Below are 19,159 nucleotides of genomic sequence, written 5' to 3' on the forward strand. Positions count from 1 at the left end.
ATGTGTGTGCGGCTTTTCACATGGATACCAGTTGTACTTGCCTCTCCCATCCAGTTCTCGAGACATCAAACATCTTGATTGTGGGATTTCTCAAGCTTTTTGCAACAGTGCTCACATCGGTTCTGTCAGACCCTGAGGAAAACTCATTGATTTTTCTCTTCTTTTTAAACAAAATGCTTGCTGCTTGCCCTCTTCCCTGAACCAGTTTTGAAGAATATCAAAAGAGCCTGTGAGCTGGGCCCTATGAGAAATGTGTTGGCGCCACATTAAAGAGACGGAGTTAAATGCCATCTTTTCAACACTCCATGACCTACGGGGGGGTGAGGTCATCTTTCTTGCCAGTTAAGATTAGGGGCAGCGGTCCTCGAACAAAAGCAATGCCAAGCTGGTTTCCTTGCTGAGACAGTGCTGCTTTTGTCTCCATGTGTAAACTAGTGCCAAAGGGAGATTGCCGAGGGTTGGAGACTGACGTGGGACGTGTTTTTACTTTGTTTCTCAATCGCAGCTGCAGTGAAAAGGGAGCAGTGGCTTGCGAAGGAGGGATGAAGTTCCGAAAGATTGGCGGGAGCTGAGATCGGCTCTCACCAGTCCTTTGTGTGGGGGCAGGGGGATTGGGTGAAGAAAATGGAGGATTGTTTCTGCAGAGCAGTGGTACTGACACTGTAAGAATTCTACTTCACAGGAGTTAAAACAGAAAATGTGGAAATACTCAGGAGGTCAAGCAGCAACAAGGGATATTTTGGTTAATATTTCAGGTTTTACTTTCCTCAACTCAACACTGAACTAATTCCTCTACCTAGGGATTCACTTTCAAGGACTCCATAACTCTTGTTCTCAATTTTCTGTATTTATTATCGATCTATCTGTGTATTGATTTATTCTTTATTTTTCTTTTGCATTTGCACAGTTTGTCTTCTTTTCCATATTAGTTATGTCAGTCTTTGTGTGTAGTTTTTATTTGATTCTGTTGTATTCATTTATTTGTTCTACTGTGAATGCCGGCAAGAAAATGTATCTCAGGTGACGTATACATATGTACTTTGATAATAAATTTACTTTGAACTTGGAAAAATCTCTTGTCAAAACTGAGAGAGACGAATAATAAGCAAGAGATTTTGCAGATGCTGAAAATCTTGAACACAGAGTGCTGAGGAACTCAGCAAGTCAGGCAGCAACAGTGAGAGAGGAATAAAGAGTCAATACTTAGGGCTGAGATTAGGATTGGAGAGAAACCAAGTTTATCAGTCAAAGTAAACTTGTTATTAAGGCATGTGTACAGTGGCATGCAAAAGTTGGGCACCCCAGGTCAAAATTTCTGTTACTGTGAACAGTTAAGTGAGTAGAAGATGAACTGATCTCCAAAAGTCATAAAGTTAAAGACAAAACATTCTTTTCAACATTTTAAGTAAGATTAGTGTATTATTTTTGTTTGTACAATTTTAGAGTGAAAAAAAGGAAAGGAGCACTATGCAAAAGTTTGGGCACCCCAAGAGTTTTTAACTCTCAGATAACTTTTACCGAGGTCTCAGACCATAATTAGCTTGTTAGGGCTATGGCTTGTTCACAAGCATCATTAGGAAAAGCCAGGTGATGCAAACTTCAAAGCTTTATAAATACCCTGACTCCTCAAACCTTGTCCCAACAATCAGCAGCCATGGGCTCCTCTAAGCGGCTGCCTAGCACTCTGAGAATTAAAATAAATGATGCCAACAAAGCAGGAGAAGGCTTTAAGAAGATAGCAAAGTGTTTTCAGGTAGCCATTTCCTCAGTTTGTAGTGTAATTAAGAAATGGCAGTTAACAGGAATGGTGGAGGTCAAGTTGAGGTCTGGAAGACCAAGAAAACTTTCTTAGAGAATTGCTTGTAGGATTGCTAGAAAGGTAAATCAAAACCCCCGTTTAACTGCAAAAGACCTTCAGGAAGATTTAGCAGACTCTGGAGTGATGGTGCACTGTTCTACTGTGCAGCAACACCTGCACAAGTAGACCTTCATGGAAGAGTCATCAGAAGAAAACCTTTCCTGCATCCTCACTACAAAATTCAATGTCAGAAGTTTGCAAAGGAACACCTAAGCAAGCCTGATGCATTTTGGAAACAAGTCCTGTGTACTGATGAAGTTAAAATAGAACTTTTTGGCCATAATGAGCAAAGATATGTTTGGAGAAAAAAGTGTGCAGAATTTCATGAAAAAAAACCCTCTCCAACTGTTAAGCACGGGGGTGGATCGATCATGCTTTGGGCTTGTGTTGCAGCCAGTGGCACAGGGAACATTTCACTGGTAGAGGGAAGAATGAATTCAATTAAATACCAGCAAATTCTGGAAGCAAACATCACACCGTCTGTAAAAAAAAAAGCTGAAGATGAAAAGAGGATGGCTTCTACAACAGGATAATTATCCTAAACACACCTCAAAATCCACAATGGACTACCTCAAGAGGCACAAGCTGAAGGTTTTGCCATGGCCCTCACAGTCCCCCGACCTAAGCATCATCGAAAATCTGTGGATAGACCTCAGAAGAGCAGTGCATGAAAGATGGCCCAAGAATCTCACAGAGCTAGAAGCCTTTTGCAAGGAAGAATGTGAAAATCCCCCAAACAAGAATTGAAAGACTCTTAGCTGGCTGCAGAAAGTGTTTACAAGCTGTGATACTTGTCAAAGGGTGTGTTACTGACCATGCAGTGTGCCCAAACCTTAGCTTCGGGACCTTTTCTTTTTTTGTTATTTTGAAACGTAAAAGATGGAAATAAAAAAAAGTAATCTGGCTTAAAATATTAAAGAAATATGTCATCTTTAACTTTATGCCTTTTGGAAATCAGGTCATCTTTTACTCGCTTAGCTATTCACTGTAACAGATTTTGACCAGGGGTGCCCAAACTTTTGCACGCCACTGTATGTCCCCATCCACTACCTTGAGATTCATTTTCTCACAGGCATTTACAGGCCTAGAACATAAAAGCAAGGATGCAATGTTGAGGCTTTGGAGTATTGTAAGCAGCTTTGAGCCCCTTATCTCAGAAAGGACATTCTAGAGGGTTCATGTAAATGATTCCGGGATTGAAAGGCCTGCGACATGACGAGTGTTTGATGGCTCTGGGCCTCCACTCACTGGAATTCAGAAGAATGAGGGGTGACCTAATTGAAACCTATCGAATGCTGAAAAGCCTCGATAGAGTGGATGTGGAGAGCATGTTTCCTTTGGTGGTAGAATCTAAGACCAGAGGATACAGCCTCAGAATAGAGAGGTGTCCTTTTAGAATGGAGATGAGCAAGAATTTCTTTAGCCAGAGAATGGTAAATCTGTGGAATTCATCACAGATGGCTTGGAGGCAACGTCTATATGTATATTGATAGAATCTTGATTGGTCAGGGCATGAAGGGATACAGGGAGAAGGCAGGAGATTGGGGCTGAGAGGGAAAGTGGATCAATCTTGATGAAATGGCGGAGCAGACTTGATGGGCCAAATGGCCTAATTCAACTCCTGTATCTTATGATTTTAAAATAAAGAAATACAATTGAATGTATGAAAAACTATATTTAAACAAATTCACACAAACAACCTATGTTCAAAAGAAGAAAAACTCTAAATCAATAAATAAATAGATTAATAAACATCATTAATAATATGAGTTGTAAAGAGACCTTGAAAGTGAGTCCGTAGATTGTGGAATCATTTTAGAGTTGAGGTGAGTAAAATTATCCACATTGGTTTGTGAGCCTGATGGTTGAAGGGTAATAACTTCCAGAGCTCGGTAGTGTGGGACCTAAGGCTCCTGTATCTCCTTCTCAATGGTAATAATGAGACAAGAGCATGGCCTGGATGGTGGGGATCCTTAATGATAGATGTTGCTTTTTTGTGGTAAATGTGCTCAATGGTGGGGAAGGCTTTGCCTGTGGTGGGCTGGGCTGTATCCATCACTTTCTGTAGATCTTTCTGTTCCTGGGCTTTTCAGTTACAGAGAATGTCAGAAGGACAGATAGGATAAAGGTAATATCACTGAGGGGTCAGGCCGGCGTTTCCATGGGGATAAGCTGTAGAGATCACATTGCCAGTGGGTTAATTTGGATATTTAGGGAAACTGGAGTGGGGAAGCAGGAATTGAGCCGGAAGTATTAAGATGGAGATAGGTCAGTGTATCCAAGATAGTTCACTTTTTCTAAAAAAAACACTAACAACAGCACAGAATGTACACTCAGTGGCCATTTTATTAGGTATACCTGTACACTTGTTTGTTAATGCAAATATCTAATCAGCCAATCATATGGTAGCAACTCGATGCATAAAGGATGCAGACATGGTCAAAAGTTTCAGTTATTGTTCAGTCCAAGCATCAGAATGAGGAACAACTGTGATAAGTGTCTGACTGTGGAATGATTGTTGGTGCCAGACAGGGTGGTTTGAGTATCCCTGAAATTGTTGATCTCCTGGGATTTTTGCACGTACCAGTCTCTAGAGCTTACAAAAAATGGTATGAAAAACTAAAAAAAATCCACTGAGTGGTAATTCTGTGGGCAAAAATGCTTTATTAATGGGCGGCGTCAGAGGAGAATGGCCAGACTGGTTCAAGCTGACAGGAGGGCAACAGTAACTCAAATAGCGGTGCTTTACAACAATGTTGAGCAGAAGAGCATCCCTAAACACACAACATTTTGAACCTTGAAGTGGATGGGCTACAGCAGCAGAAGACCACAACATACACTCAGTGGCCAAATTATTAGATGCAAGAGTCACCTTCAAAGATTACTTATTTATTATTTTCACGATTTGTCGTCTTTTCACATTGCATGTTTGTCAGACTTTCTTATGTATAGTTTTCATAAATTCTATTGAATTTCTTTATTTTCCTGTGAATGCCGGCAAGAAAATGAATCTCAAGGTAGTAAAATTACTACCTATTAAAATAATAAAATTACTTTGTACTTTGACTAAGAACAGCTGGTTCCTGTCAAAATGACATGGAAGTGTGGCAAAATTTATTTTACCTCCTATACTACTGAAAGCATATACAGCTGAAAGCATTGCTGTCCTAGATGTGGCATTGTCTGCATATTCCTCATTGCCTCATTGGAATTACAATGCAAAGTTGATTCATAAGACAGAAGCAGACCTGGGTCATTCAGCCCATTCATCATGGCTGATTTATGATCCCACTCAACGCCATTCTCTCTGTTTAACCTTTGACACCTTACTTGTCAAGAACATAGCACCCCTGCTTTAAATATACCCAATGAATTGGCCTCCACAGCTATCTGAGGCAATAAATTCCTCTCACACTGGCTAAAGAAGTTCCTCCTCATCTTTGTTCTTAAGGGATGTCCTTCCATTCTGAGGCTGTGCCCTCTGGTCCTAGACTCTTCCCCCCCCCCCCCACCCATTATAGGAAACATTCTCTCCATGTCTAATCTGTCTAAGCCTTTCAATAATCAATAGGTTTCCGTGAGGTTCCCCCCCCCCCCCCCATTCTACTAAACTCCAGTGATTACAGGCCTAGAGGGACTGACTACGAAGATGATATTTAGCTATTACTCACTGGTCATTCCACTGTAGCTTGATCTCTTAATGTTTCTAGTTTAAGTTCAAGTTCTGTTTTATTGTCATCAGCCTGTTCATATATACGATAAAACAAAGCAATGTTCCTCCAGACCCTCGTGCACCCGCATATGTATATATATATCATATATCATACACAGTACATGAAGTACAAATATTACCACAAATAAGTTAATAAAATTAAATATAAAATGCATGTATTGCACAGCACAGGTAGACAGTAAACAGCTTGCTGTCCTCATGATGAGACCTTGGTGGTGGCAGGGTATCCATTAGTCTCACAGGCTGAGGGAAGAAGCTGTTACCTAGTCTGGCAGTGCCAGGCCTGATGCTCGTATACCTCCTTCCTGACAGTAGTGCATCAGAGGAATTGTAGGTTGAAACAGGTGGGAACTTCTGACCATAGCAACGAGAGATTGAAAATGTCTTTGAATACGCCCATCTGTTGGTTGGCACAAGTTTTCAGAACCTTACCAGGTACTCCATTGGGGTCCTTTGCCTTGTGAGGGTTCGCCTGTTGGCCTCTGAGACAGAGATCACAGGGTCATCGGATGCTGCAGGGATCTTCATGGCTGTGGTTTTATTCCCTTTCAAAGTGTGCATAGAAGTTGTTGAGTTCGTCTGGGAGTGAAGCATCACTGATATTCATGATGATGGGTTTCGCTTTGTAGGAAGTAATGGCCTGCAAACCCTGGCAGAATTCATGTGCTTCCAACTTGGTCTTTAACCTCTTAGTTCTTGAAGTAGACCTCCACAATTCATTCCTTTTCTTCCTATAGATACTGCCTGGCCTGCTCTGTTCCACCAGCATTTTGTGTGTGTTGCTTGAATGTCCAGCGTCTGCAGATTTCCTCATCTCCGCAATTCATACCTGGTTTTATGGGACTTTCATGACCACACTAATGCACACCTCTTTTGTTCCACAGTGAATGAACTGAGTGACAGAGCCCCATGGAAAACTGTAGCCTCAACTGTCTGCCTTTATGTCTTCCTTAAATTCCTACAGGGAGGTGGCACAGGTAAGAGATTGATTTAAGCAACATCAGTTTGAATCTGTGTTTAATCTAACCGATAGTGACATCAATGTCCCCAACTGAAGGCTGTGATACTCTGGAATTCTCTCCTTTACCTTGTTGTTTTGGTTAAAACATACATGTTTCTGCAGAGAAGGATCAGAGTCAAAGATCAGACTTCTCTTTCAACAACTCTTCCTCATGGGCACTCTACAACATAGTTGTAATGGGGGCTTCAATATGCAGGGTGATTGGGAAAATCAGGTTGATGTCGGATCACAAGAGAGGGAACACTTTTTAGAGTAGCTTGTGCTTGAGCCTATTCAGGGAAAGGCTATTTTAGATTGCGTGTTGTGTAATAATCCAGATTTTATTAGGGAGCTTAAGGCAAAGGAACCCCTAGGAGCCAGCAATCATAATATGATTGAATTCATATTGCAGTTTGAGGGGGAGAAGCACAAGTGACATGTATCAGTATTGCAGTGGAATAAAAGAGTAATGTGAGAGGTGCTTGCCCAGGTAGATTGGAATGGGATGCTGGCGGGGCAGAGCAGAGGTGGTTGAAGTTTCAGGGAATAGTTTGCAATGCACAGGTGGATATGTCCCACAGAAAAAGTACTCAAGTGGCAGGGGTAGGCAACCGAGGCTGACAGAGGAAGTTAAAGACTGCATAAAATGGTGGATAATGTAGCAAAGTGCGTGGGAAGTTGGATAATTGGGAACATTTTAAAATACAACAAAAGGCACCTAAAAAAGCCATAAGAAGGGAAAAGATGAAATATGAAAGCAAAGTAGCCAACAATATAAGGGAGGTGGGAGTTGATATTGGACCACTGGAAAATGATGCTGATGAGGTAGTAATAGGGGACAAAGGAATGGTGGATGAACTTACTTTGCTTCAGTCTTCACTGTGGAAGACACGAGCAGTGTGCCAGAGGTCTGTGAGTGTCAGGGAGCAGGAGTGAGTGCCATTGTTATTACAAAGGGGAACATGTGAGACAAACTGAAAGGTCTTGAGGTGGATTAGTCACCTGGACCAGATAGGCTGAAGGAGGTTGCTGAAGAGATAGCAAATGCATTGGCTATGATCTTTCAAGAATCATGTAATTCTGGCATGGTCCTGGAGGACTGCAAAATTGCAAATGTCACTCCACTCTTTAGGAAGGGAGGAAGGCAAAGGAAAATAAATGATAGGCCAGTTAGCCTAACCTTGGTGGTTAAGAAGGTGTTGGAGTCCATTTTTAAGGACGAGGTTTCGGGGCACTTGGAAAGATACTGGCATGGTTAAAGGAATGGCTGACAGGCAGGAGGCAGCAAGTGGGGAGAAAGGTTTTTTACCTGGTTGGCTGCCAGTGACTAGTGTTGTTCCTCAGGGCTGAGTTTTGGGACCACTACTTTTCACATCGTTTGTCAGTGATTTAGATAATGGAATAGATGGCTTTGCGGCAAAGTTTGCAGATGATACAAAGATAGGTGGAGGGGTGGGTAGTGCTGAGGAAGCAATGTGATTGCAGCAGGACTTAGACAAATTGGAAGAATGGGCAAAAAAAAATGGCAAATGGAATTCAGTGTTGGGAAATGTATGGTAATGCATTTTGGTAAAAGGAACAAAAGTAGAATGTTACCTAACTGGGGAGAAAATTCAAACATCAGAGGTGCAAAGGGACTTAGGAGTCCTCGTGCAAGACACCCTGAATTTACAGGTGAGTCTGTGGTAAAGAAGGCAAGTGCAATGCTAGCATTCGTTTCAAGGGGAATAGAATATATAAAAAAGGAGATAACACTGAGGCTTTATAAGACATTGGTCAGGCCACACTTGGAGTATTGTTAACAGTTTTGGGCCCCATATCTCAGAAAGGATGTGTTGTCATTCGAGAGAGTCTGGAGGAGGTTCACGAAGGTGATTCCAGGAATGAAGGGGTTAACATACCAGGAGTGTTTAACAGCTTTGGACCTGTATTCACTGGAACTTAGAAGAATACAGGAGAATCTCATTGAAACCCACCGATGGTTGAAAGGACGAGATAAAGAGTATGTGGAGAGGATGTTTCCTATGGTGGGGGTATCCAGAACTAGAGTGCACAGCCTCAAAATTCAGAGTCAACCCTTTAGAACAGAGGTAAGGAGGATTTTTTTTAGCCAGAGGGTAGTGACTCTGTGGAATGCTCTGCCATAGAGGCCAAGACCATGGGTATATTTAAAGTAAAAATTGATAGTTTCCTGATTGGCCAGGGCATCAAAGGTTATGGTGAGAAGTTGGGTATATGGGGTTGAGTAGGATCTGGGAACAGTCATGATGAGGTGGCGGAGCAAACTTGATGGGCTGAATGGCCTAATTTTGCTCCTTTGTCTTATGATGAAATGAAAATCTCATCACTCAGAGGGTGGTGTGAGTATGGAACAAGCTGCCAGTAGAAGTGATGGATGCAGACTCGACTTCAACATTTAAGAGAATTTTGGATAAGTACACAGATGGGAAGGTTGTGGATGGCTATGATCCAGCTGCAGGTCAGTGGGCTAGGCAGAATAATAGTTTTGCATAGACTAGATGAGCCAAAGGACTTGCAATGTTCTACGATACTATGTCAGCCTGTAACAGACAGGTAAGAACTTTTAAACTGCAGACATAGTTGCAATGTAGAAAATGTTTGAGCCAGTTTGGATCTGGGAAGATTCCACTTCATGTCAGATGATAAAGATTATTTTCAAGATATTAATGATTCAAGGTTGTTTCATGTAATTCCCAGTATATCAGTGTAGAAGAGAACAAAATAATTGTTACTCGGGATCCGATGCAGCACAAGAAAAAAACAACACAATAACAAACAGATTAAATATAAATCCATACGATAACTTATATACATAGATTGATTGTATGTCCATAAAGTGACACTAGGCACAGGAGTGTCGGCACTTAAGGTGACTCCAACAGGAAATAATGAAGTAGTGATGGTGCGGGGTGTGGAGGGGTGGGTTAGTGGTTGGAGATGTTGATCAGCCTTACTATTTGGGGGAAGTAACTGTTTTTGAGTCTAGTGGTCCTGGTGTAGATGCTTCGAAGTCTCATTGCTGATGAGAGTTGGAGCAAACTGTCTATGAGGAGGCTGGGTGGGATCCTTCATGACATTACTGGCCTTTTCTGGAACCTTTCTGTATATGAACCCTTCATGGAAGGTAGGCTGGTACGGGTGGTTTTGGATATGGGATAAATGTTCTGGAGTCATTGAGTCACAGAAACCTATCCTTCAGTCCAACTAATCCATTCTGACCAAGTTGCCTATATGACCTAGCACCACTTGCCTTGTTAAGCCCATATCTCTCTAAACTGTTCCTATACATGTTCCTATCTAAATGCCTTTTTAAATGCTGTACCCACCTTTGCCATTTCCTCTGTCTGCTAGTTACACATACCCATCATCCTCTATGCAGGAAAAGCTTGCCTCTCAGGTCCACATGCAGCACGCTGTGCCAAAGTCTTAAGTGTGTATGAATGTGTGTATATATGTATATATATATTTTTTTTAAGGTGGCTAAGACGTTTGCACAGTACTGTATTTGTCAATGTGGAGAGGAGAGCGAGTTTGTAAATCTTGTGGGAGCAAAGCGTGTTGGGAATGGTGAGGATAGAGTGACGCAGCAATCATATGGGACAGGTGACAGAGAAGGAATGCCAGGGCAGAGGATGGTGAGAGATGCAGACACACCCAGCTCTGAGACACCAAGCAAGGTCATTTGAGTCCAAACAACTGGTTTAGTGATCATTACAGAATATCTCTCTGGTACTTCCCATTCCCTTCCCTCTCCCTTCCCTTTTCCCCAGCCATGATTCCCGTCTCCTTGTCCCCTCCCCACTCTGAATCCACAAAAGAGGCCCATCTCAAAGTAGCCTTTGGAGAAAAAGGTCTCTGGCTGTCCATTCTACAGTATCTATGCCTCTTATCATCTTGTTCGCCTGTATAATTACCGGATAAATGAGAGTAAACTGCGGTTTATGCATAACTTACGATTGTTTCTGTTCAGGTGCATCTGGCTTTGTAAACAACTTACGATCCTTTATGTGGACTAAAGTCCAGCAATACACCAGCCGACACGTTCAGGTTGCACTTTTTGCTCACCTTCATTCTCTTTCACTTCGCTGGCACCTTGGCAGAAAGACTGGAGAAGTTCTCCGCAGTGTGGATCGTGGAACCAACAGTATTAACAGCTTACTAAGGTAATTACGATGATGAGAAAGGATATACTTCAATTATAGTGATGATTCAGCCAAGATTTATGAGCCTTATATTCAAAGTTAAAAGTAAATTTATTATCAAAGTACTTACACATCACTATGTACTTCCCTGAGATTCAGTTTCTCACAGGCATTCACTTTAAATACAAAGAAGCATAATAGAATCAATAAAAGAAGCATATACAACGAAGATGGGCAAGCAACCAATGTGCAAAAGACAACACACTATGCAAATGTAAAAATTTTTTTAAACAAAATAATAATAATAAATAAATAAACAATAAATATTGAGAACACGTGTCGTAGAGTCCTTGAAAGTGAGGCCAAAGGTTGTGGAATCAGTTCAATGTTGGATGAGTGAAGTCATCATACTGGTGTAGGAGCCTGATGGTTGAAGGATAATAACTATTCCTGGACCTGGTGGTGTGGAACCTGAGGCTTCTGTACCTCCTTTTGATCGCAGCAGAGAGAAGAGAGCATGGCCTGGATGGTGAGGGTCCTTGATGATGGATGCTGCTTTCCTGTGACAGCGTTGTTTGTAGATGTACTTGATGGTGGGAAGGGCTTTACCTGTGATGGACTAAGCTGAATCTACTGCAGTTGGCCCTCCTTATCCCCGAGTTCCGCGTGTGCAAATTCAGACAGCCACAAATTGAAAAAACCCGGAGGTGCTCTTCCAGCACTTGTTGCCCAAGCATGTATTGACTTTTGTTTTTCTTGTCATAATTCACTAAACATTACAGTATAACAACTATTTACATAGCATTTACATTGTATTAGGTATTATAAGTAATCTAAAGATGATTAAAGTATATGGGAGGATGTGCGTAGGTGATTGTGGATCAGGATCGAGAAAAACCAGTTCTCTAACGAAGTAAGTTGGAACAGGTATATCCAGTATTATTTAGCATCAGTTAGTCAAACGTTTGTCTTCGTATATATTTTACCTTTCTATGCATATAAAACACTTAAGAAATGTACGTATTTCAATACTAAGCAACGCAGTGGTTTAATTAATAATTGTAGCTTTCATCGGGGCAGGGCCTTTCTCACTTTATCCTTTAAAATTGTTCCAATCGTTGACTGACTGTAGCCTAACGCTTTTCCAATGCCGATGGGGTTTCACCTCTTTCCGATCACTTTATTATTTCTGCTTTATTTTCAGTCGCGATCATGATTATTTTTGTTAACAGAAACACTGCGGATTCAGAGCTCCACCACAGTGAGACAGGTTAAATAAGGGATTTGAGCATCCGTGAGGGATCCCGGAACCAATCCCTCGCGGATAAGGAGGGCTGACTGTACTTCCTGTAGGATTTTCCGTTCAAAGGCATTGGTGTTTCCATACCAGGCTGTGATGCAACCAGTCAATATACTCTCCACCCTGCATCTATAAAAGTTTGTCAAAGTTTTAGATGACATGAATCTTCATAAACTTCTAAGAAAATAAAGACACTGCAATGCCGTCTTTGTAATGACATTAAAGTGCTGTCATCCAGGATCAACTTTATTTGCCATATACATTTACATGTGTTAACGATTTGCTGTGGGGTGTTGCCGCGACATGAAGTTAAAGAGCAGCGTTTGATGGCTCTGTGCCTGTAGCCATTGGAGTTTAAAAGATTGAGAGGAGATCTCATTGAAATCTATTGAATGTTGAAAGGCAAATACAGTAGATGTGGAGAGGATGTTTCCAGTAGTGGGAGAGTCTAGTACCAGAGGGCACAGCCCCAGAATAGAGGAGTGTCCCTTTAGAACAGAGATGAGGAGGAATTTCTTTAGCCAGAGGGTGGTACAACTATGGGATTTATTGCCACAGATGGCTGGGAGGTCAAGTCATTGGGTATACTTAAGATGGAGATGGCTAGGTTCTTGATTAGTAAGGTTGTCAAAGGTTACGGGGAGAAGGCAGGAGAATAGGGTTGAGATGGAACCTAAATCTGCCAAGAAGGAATGGTGGACAAACTAGATTGGCCAAATTCTGCTCATGTGTTAAAAAAGAGCATTAAACAACTATAAATAAAGAATCATATAAAATACAGATCTGGAATAAAATGTCCATAAATACATAAATACTGGTGTGTATTTACAATGTAAACAGCATGATAAAAAGTGGTTTAAAGTGCTTATAGTGCAATGCATTGATGGGGGTAATAGATAGAAGGGGGTAAAGAAAAGGGCATACTACAATGTTGATCAGATTAAATGCTTGGGGGAAGAAATGTTTAAGATGCTATGAAGTTTTAATTTTAATAGTCCTATACCACTTAGCAAAAGGGAACTTTTTGGAATAATTTAGATTTGATTGGTAATGTCTAATTTTGCACAAAACTGCAGGTGTTTCTAAGAGCCAATAAGTTTTAGAATTGTAGAGGAAGATCCCACAATAATTCCTTTGTGTTTTTTGAGAAATCTGTTTCTGAATGGCTGCACAACAGGGACAGTCAAGATGAAAGGAAAAACATTTTTTATTAATTATAGTTCGTTTAGTGTGAAAGTTTTAAAACGCTTAAAATATTTAGATTTTATTAAAACTTTTTTGTAAATATTATTTGCTTTACTTTATTAGTTTTTCTCCTTCTGATAGTCAAATAAAGAAAACTTTTGGTTAGGCTGAATAGCTGAATTATACTCCTATGTGTCCTATGTCTTATGGTCTATTAGTTTTAACATGGAAAAGTACAGCGCAATACAGGCCCACAATGTTGTGCCAACCTTTTAACCTACTCTAAGATCTAACCCTTCCCTCCTACATAGTCCACCATTTTCTTATCATCTATGTGTCAATCCAAGATACTTAATACTTAAATGCCCCTAATGTATCTGCCTCTTCCACAACCCCTGGCAGAACGCTCCACACATCCACCACTCCTCTTACTGTAATGTACATCTCTATCAAGTCATTTCTTATGCTTTTTTTGCTCCAAAAAAAAAAGCCCTAGCTCATGAAACATGCTCTCTAATCCAGGCATCATCCTAGTAAATATCCTCTGCACCCTCCCTAAAGGTTCCACATTGTTACGAACCCCGTAACTGGGTTTCTTTACCAGCAAAGATAGGAGTATCCATTGAAGTCTTGGTGATACTATTTTTAACAGTATTTATTAGTAAAAATACACAAAAATAATATCAATGCAAATATACAGATAATATACATCATCAATACTAAACCTAAAAGTGCGGATATAATAATAATCAATAAGAAATAAGCTCTATCGTTGTCTAGGGGATAATGAATTGTCCGATGGAAATATAAAGTTCAGTTCAGTTCAGTTCATGCAGGCTGCAGTAGTTGTTGTTCGTGGTGTTGCAATTGTTGGAGAGAGAGAGAGAGAGTAACAGCTATTAACTTGCCGACTTGCCTTTTACGATCTTGATCCGTCGATGCGTTGTTGTTGTGGCCATTCATGTATGACCACTCCGTCCTTTAGCTAGACCGCTCAGTGGAGGACTCGTCACCCAGGCAAGGGTGGACACACACACAAGCCCCTACCGGTCTCGTAGCGTCTCTCCTGGTGCGTCTGAGGGATGTTTCCCCAGACCCTATTTTTATCCCCACTCACAGGGTCTCAAGTGTCAATCAGGTTGGATGATGCAACCGATCAACCAGACCTCTCTGGATGCCCCCAGAGGGGTTTCAATGAATAGAACAGTACTCAATACACAATTCCTTCTCCAAGAGACAATAGCAGTAATCAGAGGTTCCGTTCCGCTTTTGTTAAGAGGAGACATTCCACCTTTGTGTATCCCTGCGTTGTCCCTCTCTCATTTCCTTGGTATCAGCCCCAAAATAATAGCGATTTTGCGATTCTCAAAAGGGGGGGGGGCGACTTTGTACCCTTCTGCCCATCAGAGTTGCTCCTCATTCGTAACAATATCCTTTGCAATAATGAGTTGACCAGGTCTGAACACAATATTCCAAGTTTGGTCAAACCAGAGCTGTGACATTACCTTGTGAGACTTTTGAACTCAATCCCCTAATTAATGAAAGGCAAAACACCATTTGCCTTTTAACCACCCTATCAACTTGCACAGGGATCTGTGGACATATTCTTTGCTTCATTTTATTAGTTTTATACTTATAATTGAAAATAAATTTAAGAAAACTGACAAGTTTTACTGTCCGTAAATAGTTTTGAGATAGAGTTATTGTTCCTTTAAATTTGTTGGTGTTACCACATCAGAGGATCTGCCCTTGGACCAGTTGTAAGGGCCATCTCAGAAAAGGCACAACAGCACCTCTACTTACTTAGAAGTTTGTGTGGATTTGACATTTTACCAAAAACTTTGCCAAGCATCTATAGATGCACAGTGGAGAGTATACTGACTGGTTGCATCATGGCCTGGTATGGAAACATGTTCAAGAATGAAAATGTCTACAGGAAGTGGTGGACACGACCCAGTCCATCACCGGTAAATCCCTCCCCACCATTGAGCACATTTACATGGACTGCTGCCACAAGAAAGCAGCATCTATTATCAAGGACCCCCAACACCTAGGCCATGCTCTCTTCTCGCTACTACCAGTGGCAGGAGATTTAAAAGCCTTAGGCCCCACACCGGCAGGTTCGGTAACAGTTATTGCACTACAACCATCAGGCTCCTGAACCAGCCTGGATAACTTCACTCACCTCAACTTGGAACTGATTCTACAATCTACAACTCACTTTCAACTCAAGTTTTCAGTATTAATTTTTTTATTTGTACAGGTTGTCTTATTTTGCACATTGATTGTTTGTCTTTTTTTAATTAAAGTTAAAGTAAATTTATTATCGAAGTACATAAGTACAAAGTACATATTATCAAAGGATTCAATTCCTTGCAGGCTTTTATAGGAAAAAAATACAAGAGAATTTATGAAAAAAACAATACTTAACAAAGACTGACAAACAACCAATGTACCAAAGAGGTCGAACTGTGTAATTAATAAGTAGATAAATAATACTGAGAATGTGAGTTGTAGACTTCTTACAAGTGAGTGTGTAACTTGTGGAATTAGTTCAGTGTTGAGGTGAGTGAAGTTATTCACACCAATTTAGGAGCCTAATTGTTGAGGGGTAATATCTTTTCTTGAACCTGGTGGTGTGAGACCAAAGGCCCTGGTCCTTCTTTCCCAATGTCAGCAGCAAGAAGAGATGATGCTTTCTTGTAAGATGTTTGGTCAGACCGCACTTGGAGTATTGTGAGCAGTTTTGGGCCCCATATCAAAGAAAAGATTGGCATTGGAGAGGGTCCAGAGGACATTTATAAGAATGACCCCAGTATTGAAAGGGTTAATAAATGGCTTAATTCTTCTCCTATGTCTTATGGACAAATGTTCTCCTTAATGTAGTCAACCTTGATTCGTCCTTGTCTTCAGTTTTTGACTCTTCAAGTCCTGTTCTTGTATTATCTCGTCATCAAACCACTCTCCCTCCTCTCTGACTATGGCCTGTCTATATTCATTTTTTTATGGATAAGTCTGTGTGGTTGCCATTCTACACACTGCAAATAAACTTTAAGGCAAAAGCATACCTTTTTCCTACTTGATATCCTTGTTTTAAAAAGCTGCAATATTATCAGAGAACTGTTTGAAATCATATTGCTGAACAGAAACCAGTGCTTCTCTTCCCCATTGGGCAGAAGATACAAAAGCCTGAATGATGTAGCCCCAGGCTGAAGGGTAACTTCTTTTCCAATGTTATCAAACTCTTGTTATATAAGAAGGACTCTTGGGCTTGTTACCTTGTTATGATGTTGCACTTTATCGTTTATCTGTACGATAATTTTTCACTACACTTTATTCTGCATTGTTATTATTTTACCTTATTCCAGTATTTTTTATGTATGAACAGTATGCAGAACCAGCTTTTCACTCTACGTGTGACAATAATAAACCAATAACAGAACTGTTTGCAACAATGAGGTTTAATTTGGCATTTGTATTCTGCACAGACATCACAAACTTAAAAATTCTGTCCTTCTGCTGTACTGTTCTTTGCTCTTTGTAGGGGTGGTTAATCCAAATGTGTCCAAGCTGCAATCTCCTATGTATCTCTTTACAGGTGTGTAGTTAAGATGTTAATACTTTGCTGAGTATTTCCAGTAGTTTGTATCCTTCTAAAGATTCTAATTTTGCTTCATTTAATAAATAAATCTTATTTTCCAGCTATATCATCTTCAACATCTTCCCAACGATTGCTGACATCGTCATTGCCATCATTTACTTCAGTACCAATTTCAATGCCTGGTTTGGACTCATTGTCTTTGTTTGTATGGTGTTCTACTTGAGTAAGTATCCTATCATGTAATTTTTCCTATACTCTTTGAGTATTAAGTGTTACCGATTGTTTTAAACAATTACAATAAGATAGATAGGCCATAATGAGGTCACTCTCAGGTTGGAGGAAGAACTCTACATTCCCTCTGGATAGCCTCCAAGCTGATGGCATGACATTGATTCCTCTAGCATCAGCTAATTACTTCCCCTCCCCCTTCCCTCTTTTTTCATTTTCCATTCTGGCTCCCCTCTTGCCCCCTCTCTTCTCCTCACCTGCCTATCACCTCATCTTGCCCCTTCTTACCTTTCTCCCATGGTCCACTATCCTCTCCGATCAGATTCTTTCTTCTCCAACTCTTTATCTTTTCCTGCTATCACCTCCCAGCTTCTCACTTCATCCCCCTTGCTCACCCACCTGGCTTCACCTATCACCTTCCAACTTGTCCTCCTTCCCCTCACCCTACCTTCTTATTCTGGCATCTGCCCCCTTACTTTCCAGTCCCGAGGAAGGGTCTCAGCCTGGACCATCGACTGTTTAGTCCTTTCTATAGATGCCGCCTGGCCTCCAGCATTGTGAGTGTGTTACAGCAACTTCAGAATATCTTGTGTTATACGATTATGAAAAGCATAGACAGGGTATGTAGTTGGTCTTTATCCCATTGTAGGGTTGTCAAAAATAAGAATGTATAGTGTAGATTTAAGGTGAGAGGAGATTTAAACGTGACAATCAGGAAGTTTTTTTACACAGGGAGTGGTTGATGCTAGAGAAAGTAGTGAAATCAGATATAATTACACAATCAAATGTAAATTCATTTGAAAATGCAAGACATAAATTCAGTGGCCACTTTATTAGGTACCTTCTGCACCTAATAAAGTGGCCACTGAGTGTACGTTTATGGCCTTCTGCTGCTGTAAACAATCCACTTAAAAGCTGAATGTATTGTGTGTTCCGAGATGCTCTTCTGCACACCACTGTTGTAACATGTAGTTGTCTGAGTTATTGTCAGCTTCCTGTAATCTTGAACCAATCTAGCCATTCTTCTCTGACCTCTCTCATTAACAAGGCATTTTCACCCACAGAACTGCAGCACACTGAATGTTGTTTGTTTTTCAAAAGTTCAAAGTAACTTTATTATTAAACGACATACGTGTCCCTGAATACAACCCTGAGATTCATTTCCTTGTGGGCATTCTTTGTAAATACATAGAATAATAACTGTAACAATATCAGTGAAAGATTGCATCAACATTTCATCCAACCAGTGTGCAAAAGACAACAAACTGTACAAGTGCAAAAAGAAAAATAATAATAAATACACATTAAATATTGATGAAGGGTCCTTGAAAGTGAGCCCATAAGTTGTGGGAACATTTCAATGATGAGGTAAGTGAAGTTGAATGACATTATCTCCTTTAGGTCAAGAGCCTGTTGGTTGAGAAGTCGTAGCTGTTCCTGAACCTGGTGGTGTGAGTCCTGAGACTCACCTTCTTCCTATTGGCAGCAGAAAGAAGAGAGTGTGCCCTGGGTGATGGGGGGTCCTGACGATGGATGCTGCTTTTCTGTGACAGTGTTTGGTTTAGATCTGCTCAATGGTGGGGAGAGCCTTACCTGTGATGGACTGGGTTGTATCCACTACTTTTTTTATGATTTTACATTCAAGGGCTTTGGTGTTTCCATACCAGGCTGTGATGCAGCCAGTCAATATACTCTATATTCACCTCTATATTATAGATGTGCAATATAGTCAATATTACACATCTATAGAAGTTTGTGGACATTTTGATTTCATGCTGAATCTTTGCAAACTTCTAAGGAGGCAGAGGTACTGCAGTACTTACTTTGCAATTGAGTGTATGTGCTGGACCCAGGACAGATACTCTGAAATAATAACACTGAGGATCTAAAAGTTGCTGACCCTCTCCATGTCTCATCCTCCAATGAGGATTAGCTCATGGACCTCTGATTTTTTCCTCCTGAAGTCAGCAATCAGTTCCTTGGTTTTGCGGATGTTGAGTAGGAGGTTATTCTGGAACCACTCAGCCAGATTTTCAGTCTCCCTCCTATATGCCGATTCATCACCACCTTTGATTCGGCCTATGACAGTGG

At 40.8% G+C, this 19,159-nt stretch overlaps 1 protein-coding gene across 1 annotated transcript in view; it reads left to right on the forward strand.

The window, feature by feature from the left end:
- abcb6a (ATP-binding cassette, sub-family B (MDR/TAP), member 6a) overlaps positions 1-19,159 on the forward strand; it is a 215,276-nt gene that overhangs the window by 59,000 nt on the left and 137,117 nt on the right. The window contains exons 5-7 of the mRNA XM_059967532.1: positions 6,476-6,568; positions 10,583-10,775; positions 16,942-17,063. Of these exons, the coding sequence (XP_059823515.1) occupies positions 6,476-6,568; positions 10,583-10,775; positions 16,942-17,063 (408 nt within the window). The remainder of the gene's footprint in view (positions 1-6,475; positions 6,569-10,582; positions 10,776-16,941; positions 17,064-19,159) is intronic.

This window comes from Hypanus sabinus, chromosome 4, assembly GCF_030144855.1.
Source record: "Hypanus sabinus isolate sHypSab1 chromosome 4, sHypSab1.hap1, whole genome shotgun sequence".
NCBI classification, from domain to species: domain Eukaryota; kingdom Metazoa; phylum Chordata; class Chondrichthyes; order Myliobatiformes; family Dasyatidae; genus Hypanus; species Hypanus sabinus.